Below are 16,286 nucleotides of genomic sequence, written 5' to 3' on the forward strand. Positions count from 1 at the left end.
ATATTCACCTTACACAGCTAATGAGTGTGATAAAAAAAAGACTAGTACATGGAGTCGTGAAGGTTATTGGTAAGCAAACAGGAAATACTGAAGCAGCACCAATGTAATGACTAGCATAAGGTAGCAACAATGACTGTCCCAGCTAAAAGCTCTCTCAGGCAGACGACTCAATATTATCCATACAATGCAAGTGAATTTCATGAATTACTGTACATCTCTATCCACCTTGCATTCTTACAAAGCAAATAAACATGAAACATGCATTGAATTCTAAATGGTATACCACTACATTACCTTAGATCTGATGATAAATTTTTCAGCAAGATCAAGAAAATGTTCTCGCTCCTCTGGCTTCTTTGCAGCGTTGAATTGATTAATAAATTCCTCTGTCACTTCCGGGGGCTTTCTAAATAGTATTCAAATTAATTATAGCGATGTTAGTATTAGTATTCAACCTAGAGTAAATTACTTCTTCAAATTAGGCATTTGGTTCCTCTACGCAATGACATCTCATACATGACATCACAGTTGAAACAACAAACAATGCACAGGAATTATGTTTTACAGGCTGTTTTATTTATTTTCATGTTTTGTTGAGCATGTTTGAGTCTAGATTCAAGTTTGAGGGCACTACAAGATATCCAAATATTAAATTATGAAGAGCATCAATGAGAGATGTGCAATAGAGCAGTAAATGAATTACACACATAATGTAAAGTCTCAGATACATAATAAAGTAGTGTGTGGAGAGTCAAAAGCAAGCATACAGCATGCAGTGAAGATGTTGCAAAGTTATTGACAAAAAAGGTCGAATAAGGAGGAATATTTTGCTGATTTGAATTGAGATAATTTTAGAAATGACTAGCAACAATCATTGAAGAAGGTGCACATTAAACGTGTATGTTTTCTAGGAAACCTGGGTAAGTGCACAAAGTAATGGGGAGTATTTTCAGATATAACTTGTACACCCTTGGAAATTGTGTTTTCTTTTGAAATTAAGTAAGAACCAAGCTCCTGTTTCCCAGTGTCCTTGCCACACCTTGCAAGCTTACATGTAACAGGTAGTAAAGGTCGCACACCGAGTGAAATATGAGTTAGTGCATGAGTGGGGCAACCTTGGTTGCTAAATAGAAAAGTGGCCGATAGCACTACCTCCATCCCAGACTTCAGTGATCGGAAATTTTGGAAAAATAACAGATACCATGCGCAAAATCTCATCTATCAATACAAAATCCGTCTCTACTAAATAACATGACTCGTTTAATAAAAACTCACATTCATTTTACACGAAAACAGAGATAGAAACTGATAGAATTAGATAATAAACTGCTACATGGATGATGATCAAACATAAAACAAAATGTAAATTAATAGGGAAGAATAATATTAGCCCTGACAAAATAGACACACAATCAATGCATTTGAGCTGTGGCAAAGATAACTACATATGTCCATAGCTACAGGAAAGTCAGGGCAAGCCAGCATTCTTTTACATTCAAACACCCTTGATCACTCAAAAGCAAACACATCAACTGCACATAATGTTTCAGCTAGCAGAAAAAGCATAATAGCGACAGACAGGGAATGGGTAAATTATCTCAAACAGCCACTAGAAATGGCAAAATTGCAAAAACCTTTGAAAAGAGTAAAAAAATTGCAGTTCGCTTTCTTGAAGATCGGGTTAACTGCTATTAATGTCGAGGAACCGTGATAATGCAGAGGTTTGCTTGCAAGATAACCTTTTGAGCTTGTCTGTGTCTTGAAGCATGGCAGGAGGAAGGCTTACCGCTTAAGACTCGGAGGTGATGGGAAGCAACACACCAAACCTGCTTGTGCTAAGTCCATCTCAGCCAGGTAAGGCTGGCTTTCCTTGCAGAGTGTTAGCATTGCCAGGAGAGAGGCATTGTGTGTATTTAGAAAGCACTATGTGACATCCACAACCACAAAGTACATTTCCAAGCAGGTTTTGAACTCTCACATACTTTGGAGATCGGGTTCCCATCTTGGATATCTAAGTGCATCCTTCTTTGCGGCCCATGGAATCTTTGCTAGGCAATTGTGATACAATGTTGCAGCAGCCAAGACCTTGCTATTAAGATCTGTATTTTCCCTTGCAGGGAATAGTTGCTTCCTATGAAGTTGTTTTTGGACATTGGGAATACAGAGATGTATTTTGAAATCGTGTTGTGAAATCAAACTTTGAACCATTCTGAACATTTAACATGACCTTTACTAAAGACTGTTATATTGTTGCATTATACTTGAGGTCTATCCTGTAATAGACAGGAGGGATTCTTAAGGCAGGAGTATGTTGCAAATGCTATCCATATAGGATTATGCATAAGGTATTCAGAGTGCTCGTAATGCTTCTAAGAGTTGCTAATATAAGAATCACAGAATGTTAATGTTTTCTAATTACCTTGTAGTGATACTAGACTTAAGTGCAAACTATAACTCAACTTCCACACAGAGTGCATAGTGGTGAAGCTTGAGGTAGGTATCCTACTCACAGATGCTCCTCTTTTGTATGTTTAGCTTCATAATAACAAGATCCACATGAAAGTACTCTGTCACACAGCACTATCTCTGAGTTATAACAGTGCATTGTTAATGTTAAATACATAACTTTCATTGCAGGTTACTAAAGATAGCTCTTATAGCCTTTAAGCATGCTACGTCTTGCAGACCTAGAGCCTAGCAGAAATCAGAAGTAAGAGTGGTGGAGTCAAGTGTCTCTGTTTCCTCTCTTTTCCCATTCATCTTTCCCCATTGCTACAACTGACCCTCATGTCCTTGTGTGTGTGGTCGATGGTGGAAGCGGTAATAGACAGAAAGTGCATTGCTCCCAGTACCTTCTGACAATATAATAGAATTTTCAAGTATGGAGAGCTTTATTTACATGTTCAGAACTCAGACATTGTTCTATGAAGCACTTAATGGTTTTTCCACCTATGGGTAAACTCTGTTGAGTATCCTTGTCTTTGAGTATTTTAGTTTGCTGCAACGAGATCAATACACTTGAAGGCACTCTGGGGGTCATTACCACCTCGGCGGTCTTGCAAAAAGACCGCCGAGGCCGCGGGAGACAGAATACCGCCATTGCCGCCGCCATTGCCGCCGGTATTCCTGGCTCCCTATTATGACATTTCCGCTGGGCTGGCGGATGGGAACAGTGTTACCATCCCCTGGCCCAGCGGAAATGTCACATCAACATTGCTGCAGGCTCGTAATAGAGCCGGCGGCACTGCTGATGTGCAGCGGGTGCAGTAGCACCCATCGCGCATTTCACTGCCCGAAATTCGGGCAGTGAAATGCGCGACGGGGCTATGCCTGGGGGCCCCTGCACTGCCCATGCCAAGTGCAGTGCATGCCAAGTGCATGGGCAGTGCAGGGGCCCCCAGGGGCACCCCAAGTCCCCTTTCCGCCAGCCTTTCAATGGCGGTGTTTACCGCCACGGACAGGCTGGCGGTCGGGGACTCATAATCCCCAGGGCAGCGGTGCTTGCACCACTGCCCTGGGGATTATGACTGCCAGGCGGAATCCTGGTGGGATATTGGAGGGGCCAGCGGTATGGCCGTGGCAATTCCGCCACGGTCATAATTGCTGGTGGAACACGGCCAGCCTGTTGGCGGTGTTACCGCCAACTTACCGCCGGCCGCCAGGGTCGTAATGACCCCCTCTGTGTGCAAACAGGGCCAATTTGGGTTGTCACAGACAAAGCATATTTTAGGGTCCTCTATTCAGAACATCTTTAATTTTTTTACCCATTTTCAACTAATCAAACCCCATATCATGAGAAAAAATTGTTATAGGGTAAACGTTTAGAAATATGGGTACAGAAAAACGGGGGGAAAATCAAGCTTCCCAGTGACTTCCAGTCAAATGGTATCAAAGGAAAACTTGAACAAACATTGCCATGGACAATTTCTTTTTACTTGTAACACTTTACTTCATTTTCATCATCTAACTAACTTGTTCCTCTCACTGTAGAAATGCCATGGAAACAGTGGCTTCATGAAATAATGCATAATAATAAAATAAACACAACAAAGTGGGGCTACTCGATTTGCAGGTTTCGTTAATGATACTACATATGTAAGGTTCCCAAAGAACTTCACTGCTCTCTACAAATGTTTCCATTTGGGCAACATAATTATGGTAATTCTTAATTCATTCACAAATTAGATCAAGATTGTTAGACCTGACACGCCTTAGGGTGGTCACCCCTCACTTTTTGCCTGCCTCCCTCCACTTTTTGGACTCTGTTTTTGCTGGCTTTTAGACTCTGCGCACTTTACCACTGCTTACCAGTGCTAAAGTGCATATGCTCTCTCCCTTTGAACATGGTAACTTTGGATCATACCCAATTGGACTATTTAATATACCTATAAGTCCCTAGTAATGTGCACTGTATGTGCCTAGGGCCTGTAGATTAAATGCTACTAGTGCGCCTGCAGCACTGGTTGTGCCACCCACTCAATAGCCTCTTTACCTTGTCCCAGGCCTGCCACTGCAAGGCCTGTGTGTGCAGTTTCACTGCCAATTCGACTTGGCATTTAAAAGTACTTGCCAAGCCTAAAACTCCCCTTTTTCTACACATAAGTCACCTTTAATGTGTGCCCTAGGTAACCCCTAGAGCAGGGTGCTGTGTGGGTAAAAGGCAGGACATGTACCTGTGTAGTTTACATGTCCTGGTAGTGTAAAACTCCTAAATTCGTTTTTACACTACTGTGAGGCCTGCTCCCTTCATAGGCTTACATTGGGGCTGCCCTCATATTGAAGTGGTAGCTGCTGATCAGAAAGGAGCAGGAAGGTCATATTTAGTATGGCCTGAATGGTAATACAAATTCCTGCTGACTGGTGAAGTTGGATTTAATATTACTATTCTAGAAATGCCACTTTTAGAAAGTGAGCATTTCTTTGCACCTAAATATTTCTGTGCCTTACAATCCATGTCTGGCTGGGTTTAGTTGACAGCTCCTTGTGCATTCACTCAGACACACCCTAAACACAGGGTACTCAGCCTCACTTGCATACATCTGCGTTTTGAATGGGTCTTCCTGGGCTGGGAGGGTGGAGAGCCTGCTCTGACACAAAGGACTGCCACACCCCCTACTTGGACCCTGGCAGACAGGATTGAGCTGAAAGGGGACCTGGTGCATTTCTAAACCACTCTTTGAAGTCTCCCCCACTTCAAAGGCACATTTGGGTATAAAACAGGGCCTCTGCCCTACCACATCAGACACTTGCTGGAGAAGAAACCTGAACCAGAACCTGCATCCTCCTAAGAAGAACTGCCTGGCTGCTCAAAGGACTCAACTGACTGCTTTCTACAAGGGACTGCTGCTTTGCTGTTGGCCTGCTGCCTTGCTGAACTCTAGTCTTGCTGCAAAAGTGCTCTCCAAGGGTTTGGATAGAGCTTGCCTCCTGTTTCCTGAAGTCTCAGGATCAAAAAGACTTCTTTCTTTCAACTGGACGCCTTGTGCGCGAAAAATTTGACGCACAGCTTGTTCCGCGGTGAGAAATTCACTGCACGCCGATCCGGAAAGACGCCGCTTGACGCGACGTCTACGGTGCGACCGGAACTTCGACGCACGGCCCGCCTGGACAACGACACCCGGCTTCCAGACAGGAAATCGACGCAACGCCTGCCGTGAGGAAGAAAATTCCACGCACAGCGCACCGGAACGAAGCGCAGCCGGATAACAAGCCTAGGATTCCACGCACAGACCCTGGGACATCTGGTAATCCCGCGACCCACAGAAGGAGTCGGCCCGCATGCCGGAAAACGGCGCATGCCGGAATTCTTCCCGTAGAACGACGCACGTCTCCCCGCGTGAAAAATAACGACGCAAGTCCGTGTGTGAAGGGGCGAAACCGACGCACACACCATTTTTCCATGCATCTCCTCCTCTGCGGCTCTCTGCAGAGATTTTCCACTCCAAACCAGGTACTTTGTGCTTGAAAGAGACTGAGGGGGTCATTATGACCCTGGTGGAAGGCGGAGAAGCGGCGGTCAGACCGCCAACAGGCTGGCGGTCTTTTTTTTTGTATTATGACCATGGCGGTTACCGCCATGGTCATCCGCCGGTTCTCTGTTCCGCCCGCCAGCCTGGAGACCTGGGTCTCCAGCCCAGCGGCCGTCACTATACCGCTGGCGGTATTTTGACCCGGATTACAGCCGTGGATTTCCTGCGATTTGAACCGCCATGAAATCCATGGCGGTAAGCACTATCAGTGCCAGGGAATTCCTTCCCTGGCACTGATAGGGGTCTCCCCCACCCCCCACCCCCACCCCGACTCCCTCCCCTACACCCCCCACCACCCCTGCCACCCCCCAAAGGTGGCAGGGTCCCCCTCCCCACCCCGACCCCCAACATCACATCACCCATACCCACACGACACGACACGCACGCAGGCACCACCTACACACATACACGCACAGACGCCGACATACATGCCTACATCCACACACACAGTCAGACACGCACACCCACATACAAACATACATGCACACATCCATACAGACATACCCACAGACATACATGCACTCATTCCCAAAACACGCAACACCCCCGCAAGCATACACGCACTCACACACCCCCTCTACATACACAGACGCACACCCCCATGCACCCACACAAAACACAACACCCCACCACCCCCCTCCCCTAACGGACGATCGACTTACCTGTTCCGTCGATCCTCCGGGAGGGGACGGGAGCCATGGGGGCAGCTCCGCTGACACCACACCGCCAACAGAACACCGCCACGGCGAATCACGGGACGTGATTCGCTGGGCGGTATTCTGTTGGCGTGGCGGTGGAAGTGGAGCAACCTCCACTTTCCCGCCTCCCGCCAGTATGGCTGTTGGCGGCTCTCCATCCGTAAAAGGACGGAGAGCTGCCAACGGTCATAATAGGCCGAGCGGCAAAACGCCACCACTGGCGGTCTTCCGCACGGCGGTCTTGTAAAAAGACCGCCAAGGTTGTAATGACCACCTTTATATCACCTTTCAGTGATATCTCTACAATTTCTTATTGCATCTTTTATTGTTTTGATCTACAAATACCCAGATAAATATTATATATTTTTCTAAACAGTGTGTGGTGTATTTTTGTGGTGCTATATTGTGTTATTGTATGATTTATTGCACAAATACTTTACACATTGCCTTCTAAGTTAAGCCTGACTGCTCGTGCCAAGCTACCAGTGGGTGGGCACAGGATAATTTGGATTGTGTGTGACTTACCCTGACTAGAGTGAGGGTTCTTGCTTGGACAGAGGGTAACCTGACTGCCAACCAAAAACCCCATTTCTAACAAAGATCACATATTACCACAGGGCTAAACCAAACGATTTCCCAAAAATATAAAATTATATTTATTATGAATTTTGTGGGTGGTGAGTGAGAATAAAGTCACACCAAATAAAAACAACCAGACACAACATGTTATTACACATATAAATAACAGAAAAACATTTTTTTTAAATGTAACAGCATTGAGCAATCAACAGTGCCTATGGCAAATAGAGATGCTATATAACATTCTGAGCCCAATCATTGGAATTTGTCAATATTTCGGTAATTCACATCATTTTCTTTGAATCATCATGGGCCATCATTGTTGTGGGGTTATTTTAGCATTTTACATGGGCACATTGTTTAGCTTTGGGCCTGAGGCCTGTGCTCTTTTACCAAGTTACATTTTGCTTTTATTCCTTTTATTATTTTAGCAACTCTTCACTTTAGTGGAGATTTTTTTTCAATTCCATTTATCAGTTGTCCTCCCTTGAAAAAACTGTTATTCATTTCTTTGAACAACATTATCACATTGTGCTCAACCCAAGTCTGTACACGATGTTTAGCGAGCTTTGCGGCTCTAAACAGAATAGTCTACCTTACACAGAAAGATACATGTTGTCACATCAAGACAGTTCTTTGAACAACAGATATGTTATTATAAAACATCACTGCTCACAGCATCTCAGAGGGGACATTCCAACCAGTTTGCCATCTTATGCTGCACGTTGTCGCAGATACTGCCAAACACTCTTGGTTCCTCTGCACCGACGTGGATGGACTCCCAGCAGACTAACAGACCTCTTCTCTACCTCTGCACAGGTATGGGGGTTGGACTTCCTTCCCGGAACTAGAAGGGTGGATTAGGGCTACCACTACTACTTGCTCTCATGTAGAAACTTGGGACTCTTTTTGTGTTTCGCTCTTTTGGTCACTGCTGTCATAACATTGTGTTTCATTATCCTCATTATCGCAATTCATGCCTTTATACACAGAACGCAGTTGCTTCAATAAAAACTATTGAACCAAGATCCTGCTTCTGGTTTGTCCTTGCATTTATGAGACTTGTATAACTGAGAGAAAGGGATGAGATCTGCTCCACCACGACTTCCCTGAGGAGTCTGAGTTTCAGGCGATAGTCTGTCACAAATCACTTCTACCTCTGCTATTTGTGATGTGCTGCTAGCTAGCCAGAAAGGGTTAGGCTGACAGCTGTCACATTGTGTGGGATCAGACTCCCAAGTTTGGTGGTGCTGCCACCCGAAATCCAGCAGTCTTGTTAGCAAAATGGAAGTCTATGTCACCATGGAAGTGCTAACCTGTAATACCATAGTCCGATTGTAATAATACATAATCAACAGCTCACTATAACCTTGTATCGACCAATTTAATACCAACGAAGGTAATTTAATACATATTAACAAATATTTTCCAAATATTGTTTTTCTGATGCCAAATCAATTATTTTTAAATACAAATATCGAGACACATGTTAAAGAGTCATCACTAACTACAAATATGTAATTCATTAGAAATTACATTAATAAAAAACATTATCAAGCTATTACCTACAGTCACGTAAGGCTCAATCAAATTCGTGAGTTTTTCTAATGCACTAGTGATACACCAACCAAAGATATCTGAATCAGTATTACCTATAGTCACTTAAGGCTCCATTAAAGTAGTGGTTTTTGCAATCAATTGAATCATTCCAGTCAGAGCTCACTTGCTTTTTTTTTTTTAAACAAACAATACATTACTTTTTCACATAACCTCTCTATAACTTATTGCACATAACCTGTGTATACGAATATCACTGGAGTGTTGAAGATAGAATTCCTTCACAAATTAATTCATGTTCAAAAGTCTGTTTGAGGTTAATTATCTAAACAAACAGTTTAAGGGTTCACTTCTCTGAATAAGCACAGCTTGAAGTTTGTTTTTCAAAGCACATTACCTTCCAGAATAATTCTTAAAATGTGATTATCCTCAGCAACACACAAGAACATAGGTTCCACAAACACAAATCATAAATCCATCAAGTTGTGATTCTGGCTGCAGTGACTTAGCAACTTGATTTCCTTACAAGGACACCGTGGAACACAGGAAAAGCTATACCCAGTAATTTAAGAAGGCAGCCAACATCAAAACTACATGAGACTTCAGGAATTTGTGGAAGTTGTGGTTCATAGGCAAAACACCATCTCACAAGACACTTTGCATGTGTGTTCAGCCTTCTGCTAAGGGGCACTGGCACTCAACATCTGCCACCAGTGTTTTCTTGAGTGCAACAATCCTGCCTTCATTAGAATATAAGTGTAAGGAAATGCCTCCTTGGCATGGTTACCCCCTGACTTTTTGCCTTTGCTGATGCCAAGTTATGATTTGAAAGTGTGCTGAGGCCTGCTAACCAGGCCCCAGCACCAGTGTTCTTTCCCTAACCTGTACTTTTGTTTCCACAATTGGCAAACCCTGGCATCCAGGTAAGTCCCTTGTAACTGGTACCCCTGGTACCAAGGGCCCTGATGCCAGGGAAGGTCTCTAAGGGCTGCAGCATGTCTTATGCCACCCTGGGGACCCCTCACTCAGCACAGACACACTGCTTGCCAGATTGTGTGTGCTGGTGGGGATAAAATGACTAAGTCGACATGGCACTCCCCTCAGGGTGCCATGCCAACCTCACACTGCCTATGGCATAGATAGGTCACCCCTCTAGTAGGCCTTACAGCCCTAAGGCAGGGTGCACTATACCATAGGTGAGGGCATAAGTGCATGAGCACTATGCCCCTACAGTGTCTAAGCAAAACCTTAGACATTGTAAGTGCAGGGTAGCCATAAGAGTATATGGTCTGGGAGTCTGCCATGCACGACCTCCACAGTACCATAATGGCTACACTGAAAACTGTAAAGTTTGGTATCAAACTTCTCAGCACAATAAATGCACACTGATGCCAGTGTACATTTTATTGTGAAATGCACCCCAGAGGGCATCTTAGAGATGCCCCCTGAAACCATACCCGACTACCACCTTGGGCTGACTAGTTTTAGCAGCCTGAAACACACCAGACATGTTGCTGGCCACATGGGGAGAGTGCCTTTGTCACTCTGTGGCTAGTAACAAAGCCTGTACTGGGTGGAGGTGCTTCTCACCTCCCCCTGCAGGAACTGTAACACCTGGCGGTGAGCCTCAAAGGCTCACCCCCTTTGTTACAGCACCCCAGGACACTCCATCTAGTGGAGTTGCCCGCCCCCTCCGGCCACGGCCCCACTTTTGGCGGCAAGGCCGGAGGAGATCATGAGAAAAACAAGGAGGAGTCACTGGCCAGTCAGGACAGCCCCTATGGTGTCCTGAGCTGAGGTGACTCTGACTTTTAGAAATCCTCCATCTTGCAGATGGAGGATTCCCCCAATAGGATTAGGGATGTGCCCCCCTCCCTCAGGGAGGAGGCACAAAGAGGGTGTAGCCACCCTCAGGGCTAGTAGCCATTGGCTACTAACCCCCCAGACCTAAACACACCCCTAAATCGAGTATTTAGGGGCTCCCAGAACCCAGCAAGAGAGATTCCTGCAACCTAAGACGAAGAAGGACTGCTGAGCTGAAAACCCTGCAGAGAAGACGGAGACACCAACTGCTTTGGCCCCAGCTCTACCGGCCTGTCTCCCCACTTCCAGAAAAACTGCAATAGCAACGCGTTCCACAGGGTCCAGCGACCTCTGAAGCCTCAGAGGACTACCCTGCATCTAAAAGGACCAAGAACTCCAGAGGACAGCGGCTCTGCTCCAAAGAAGAAACATCTTTGCAACAAAGAAGCAACTTTTAAAGAACACACGTTTCCCGCCGGAAGCGTGAGACTTTGCACTCTGCACCCGACGCCCCCGGCTCGACTTGTGGAGAACCAACACTACAGGGAGGACTCCCTGGCGACTGCAAGCCCGTGAGTAGCCAGAGTTGACCCCCCTGGTTCCCCACAGCGACGCCTGCAGAGGGAATCCAGAGGCTCCCCCTGACTGCGACTGCCTGCTTCTAAGAACCCGACGCCTGGTAAGGACACTGCACCCGCAGCCCCCAGGACCTGAAGGAGACGACCTACAGTGCAGGAGCGACCCCCAGGTGGCCCTCTCCCTTGCCCAGGTAGTGGCTACCCTGAGGAGCTCCCCCCCCTTGCCTGCCTGCTTCGCTGAAGAGACCCCTGAGTCTCCCATTGAACTACATTGCAAACCCGACGCCCGTTTGCACTCTGCACCCGGCCGCCTCCGTGCCTCTGAGGGTGTACTTTTTGTGCTGACTTGTGTCCCACCCGGTGCCCTACAAAACCCCCCTGGTCTGCCCTCCGAAGACGCGGGTACTTACCTGCTGGCAGACTGGAACCGGGGCACCCCCTTCTCCATTGAAGCCTAAGTGTTTTGGGCACCACTTTGACCTCTGCACCTGACCGGCCCTGAGCTGCTGGTGTGGTAACTTTGGGGTTGCCCTGAACCCCCAACGGTGGGCTACCTTGGACCCAACTTTGAGCCCTTTAGGTGGTTTACTTACCTGCAAAACTAACAAACACTTACCTCCCCCAGGAACTGTTGAAAATTGCAGTGTCCAGTTTTGAAATAGCTTATTGCCATTTGTGTGAAAACTGTATATGCTATTTTGCTAATTCAAAGTTCCTAAAGTTCCTAAGTGAAATACCTTTCATTTAAAGTATTGTTTGTAAATCTTGAACCTGTGATTCTTAAAATAAACTAAAAAAATATTTTTTTTCTATATAAAAACCTATTGGCCTGGAATTGTCTTTGAGTGTGCGTTCCCCATTTATTGCCTGTGTGTGTACAACAAATGCTTAACACTACCCTCTGATAAGTCTACTGCTCGACCACACTACCACAAAATAGAGCATTAGAACTATCTCTTTTTGCCACTATCTTACCTCTAAGGGAAACCCTTGGACTCTGTGCATGCTATTTCTTACTTTGAAATAGTACATACAGAGCCAACTTCCTACAATAAGCCTCAAGCCCTGCTTGCTCATCTGCATTCTGACAAGTTTCAGCTCTGAGTTGGGGGTCCATGGCTCCAGAGTTATACCACTAGCACTCCTAAGGAACACCTTTCCTGTTTCTTGCAATTGAAGAAACTATGAGGAATAAAGCATGAAGCTGCTCAACAACAATTCTAGGACTAGATGTAATGAGGAGCAAGATCTTGTAAGCATGCTGGGTCTTGTTTTCAGTAAGACTGAATTACTGTGAAAATTTTGGTTGGTTGAATGGAGTGTGAGTCGTGGTCAAGCAACAGCCACAATCCCTGGCAGGGTGAACCATAAGAAGTCACTAAATTAGCCTGTGCTTAATCTCGGGTATCGTGGCACAAACAGCAGTCAGGCTAAACTTAGAGGCAACTTGTAAACTATTTATGCAGCACTTAAACAGTAATAACGTGAAAACACATCACAAGAAAAATCCCACACCAATTTAGAAAAATATTGTAAATTTTAAAGATTGTTTTATTCCAAACCGTGAAAAATCGAATTGGTAGAACCAGAGTTATGCATTTTTTAAGTTTTTAGCAAAAATGAATGCCTAAAAGATCAAAACACCAACCGTGGAAATCTAGTTGCGTGAGACTGGGGCAAATTTGAAAAATATGGCCTACTGTGATGGCATGCGGGTTAGATGCAAGAAGTGGATTCAGCTCGGTCGGCGCTTGCCTAAGGACTTAGAGGAAATTCTGGTGAAAAAATTCAGCAAAGTAGTCCTCACAGGTGCAGCAAATCAGTCTTGTGGAGTTAATGGCAGGCCACAGCAGCAGGCAGCCCTCTGAGAGTCCTTCCACAGGATCAGAAAGTGAACTGAAGAGTGGGTCTGAGGCCCCTATTTTTATACATGGTGCCTTCTTTGAACTTAGAAGTTTCTAGAGGTTTCTCTTTAAAGTTCATGGAATTTCCTGACTCTCCTTGCCTGGCTCCAAGCTGGCTGCAGAACAATGCAGTGGGGACAAGCCCTTAGTGTGAAGGTGAAGCACAGCCTATTCAGTTGCAAAAGGGGCTGTCCTCAGCTCAGAGAAAGTGTAAGGGCAGAAAAATGCCAACTTTCTTGAAGTGGCATTTTCATCACTAATTTAAAATTTGACTTTACCATTAAAAAGGATTTCTAATTGCAGTTTCATAGGTACCAAACATAGAATATGTATCTGTTCCCAATCAAAAGTTAGCACTTGTTAAATGTAATAAGAGAACCCAGTATTATCCCATGGGACCGGTAGGTCTCACGGTAGTGAAAAATACATTTAGGAGCTTTTCATTACCAGGACATGTAAAACTTAAAAGTACATGTCCAACCTTTTAATTACAATGCATCTGGTGCTATGAGCTACTTAGGGCATTTCTTAGGAGTGACCAAGTGCAATAAAAGGGGAGTTTAAGGTTTTGCAAAGGGGTTACATTGCCAAATGGAATTGGCAGTTTAAAACTGCATTCAGGTTGCATTAGCATAACTGGGACATGTTATAACAGGCTACTTAAGTGGGTGACACAACTCGAGCTGCAAGCCCACTAGTAACACTTAATTTACACACCCTGGGTATATAGTATACCACTCTACAAAGGAGATATAAGTAAATTAAGTATGCCATTCAGGTGTAAACCAATTTAACCATGTTTAGCGGAGTGAGCACCAGCACTTAAGCACCAGTTAGCAGTGATAAAGTGCACAGAGTCCTAAAGCCAACAAAAATGAATTTCAGCAAAAATGGAAGGAAACAGGCAAAATGTTTGGGGAAAGAGAACCCTAAGGCAGGCTGGTCTAATAATATATACACAGCCATCTGTATTTAATTTTTGCATCTACTGGGAGCGAGTGCATCAGTTTCAAAACCGAACTGGCATAGTTCAGATTGCCATAATTTAGGCATGCCTTTGGAGGGTCAATATCATAGTTTTTGGAGTCTGTCAGTCAAACTTCTTGGTAAACCTGTGTGGATTATATTGCAGTAATCCATCAGTCCCAAAATGAGAAATCTTGTCAGCTCAATTTGTAAATGGGTTTGAAAGATAGAGAAAATGTTAGCGAAGCTCAGAGAGTTGCATATTAACCACCTTGACCCCAGAGTCGTGAACACCAAATGTTTACTTTTTCAGGGGTGGGGGTTCCAAGCATAGAACTCCAGCAACCAATACAATGGTACAGAAATGGTGTCTTGTCCTCTAAAAAAGGATTTTTGTTTAGGCACCGCTGGAGCAAAATATTCTCTCTTTCATCTATGTGCTCTAGAAAAAAAATGTTGATGTTCTGGTGGCAAAAGAGTTCCTGGATCCCAACACATGAAGTATCATATCTCTCTGTGCACCTGTTTATAGATGGAATGTCTTCATAGCATCACATCACTGACTATTTTCACATTTTTGGAAGGCAAATGTATTTTGTTTTGAGGGAATTCAACTTTACCAGTTTCTTAAAACAGCAATTCCATACCTCTGGTCTGGGAACTCTTAGGGGTCTGCGAAGCCTACTCAGGGGTTCCGCGATTACTTAGAAAAATACAATATTATTAACTGATTAATAAACTGTGTATAAATAAGGAAGCTAAATTTCAAAGTTTAAAATGTTCTGTAAAAGTTAATATCCTCAGACTGGTTAGTGAGAGCAGTGCAAGTGCATCATACAGAATAGAGCAGCGTTTCCCAACCTGTGGTCTGCGGACCCCAAGGGGTCTGTGACACATTCCCAGGGGGTCTGTAGGCCTGGGGCCTGGACCGGCATGAAGGCACTTCTCCAGCTGGGCCCTCTGCAGAAAAATGAGAGTGCTTTTTTATCTGGTTATTTATTTGTGCGACAGCTTTAAAAGCACTGCAAAGTTCAATGTAAGCTTTCAGACAAAAATAAAAGTGTCAACTCTGGTGATTAATGTACCTGCTGGAGAGATGGGAGTCTATTGGCAGATTTGATTCACTGGAGGTAGTGCAGATGGTTAATATGCCAGATGCAAAGAACATGTACCATGCAATGAACCACATTTTATGTGCATAGCACAGTGGGTTACCGCTTTTGTTGCAGAGATTCTTTTGTTATTGTGCAGTTCATAAGTCACAATCATAATCTAGCACAGTGAGTTATGAACTTCCAACAAAGAACTACATGGAACAAATTAGAAAATTATATTTCTTTCCAATTCTTTCATTACTGCTAAAAAAAGGTTTGCTTGCATAGGAGGATGCTATTATTAAAGTCAAGGCTAGCCACTGTGTTATGTTCTGAATCCTGAGTTTGTGTTTCTCCAGACCAAGCGCTCTTAGAAAATGCCTAACAGTGTGGATGAGGTGAATCCTACACCTTGTAGTCCCCTGTAAAGTGTTTTGACACCCTACACTGGTATGAGAAGTGCTTTAAATCAAATTAAATACATGTGACAGAGAGGCTATGGAGAGATGAGAGGCCTTTATGGTTTTACTTCGTTTGCCCACCACACATTAAATTAAAAAAGTTTATGTATCTAAAATATAAAAACAAAAATCACTTAGGAAATGTAGAACGTGACTTGAGGATTCAGCTTTCCTAAATAAAACCAAACATTGAAAAAGTTTGTCGCCAAGATGCAGCACCAACTTTCCCAATAAAGTTTTCCAATTTTTGCATTTTTTTCCAATATAAAATAATGATATGTTTATTAATTTGAGTATTTGTTTGGCGTGTACTTGTTTGTGTATTTTTTGCAAATTACAGTTTTAATGTTTGAAATTTAAATCGTACAAATTTCTTGGGGGACCCCGGCTTCCAGTAGTGATTCAGTGGGGGTCCTCTGTAGTCAAAAGGTTGGGAAACACTGGAATAGAGTATGGATGACAAGTGGCCTCACTTGAATGCTCTAACCCTCCTATTAAATGTACAATTTAGATTTTTGTTTTATTTGATTGTGAATGAAATAAAGTATTTCATCATTTGCCTATGTGTTTGAAGAATGCTTGTTTCTGTACTGTTTGTGTGCCGTTTAGTAGTTCAA

The 16,286-nt window shown here is 44.0% G+C and overlaps 1 protein-coding gene across 2 annotated transcripts in view; it reads right to left on the reverse strand.

The window, feature by feature from the left end:
• Positions 1–16,286, reverse strand: part of TMEM232 (transmembrane protein 232) — a 756,305-nt gene that overhangs the window by 706,003 nt on the left and 34,016 nt on the right. For both annotated transcript variants that reach the window (XM_069226429.1, XM_069226419.1), the window contains exon 3: positions 295–406. In XM_069226429.1, coding sequence (XP_069082530.1) covers positions 295–406 — 112 coding nt within the window. The remainder of the gene's footprint in view (positions 1–294; positions 407–16,286) is intronic.

This window comes from Pleurodeles waltl, chromosome 1_1, assembly GCF_031143425.1.
Source record: "Pleurodeles waltl isolate 20211129_DDA chromosome 1_1, aPleWal1.hap1.20221129, whole genome shotgun sequence".
Lineage (NCBI taxonomy): Eukaryota > Metazoa > Chordata > Amphibia > Caudata > Salamandridae > Pleurodeles > Pleurodeles waltl.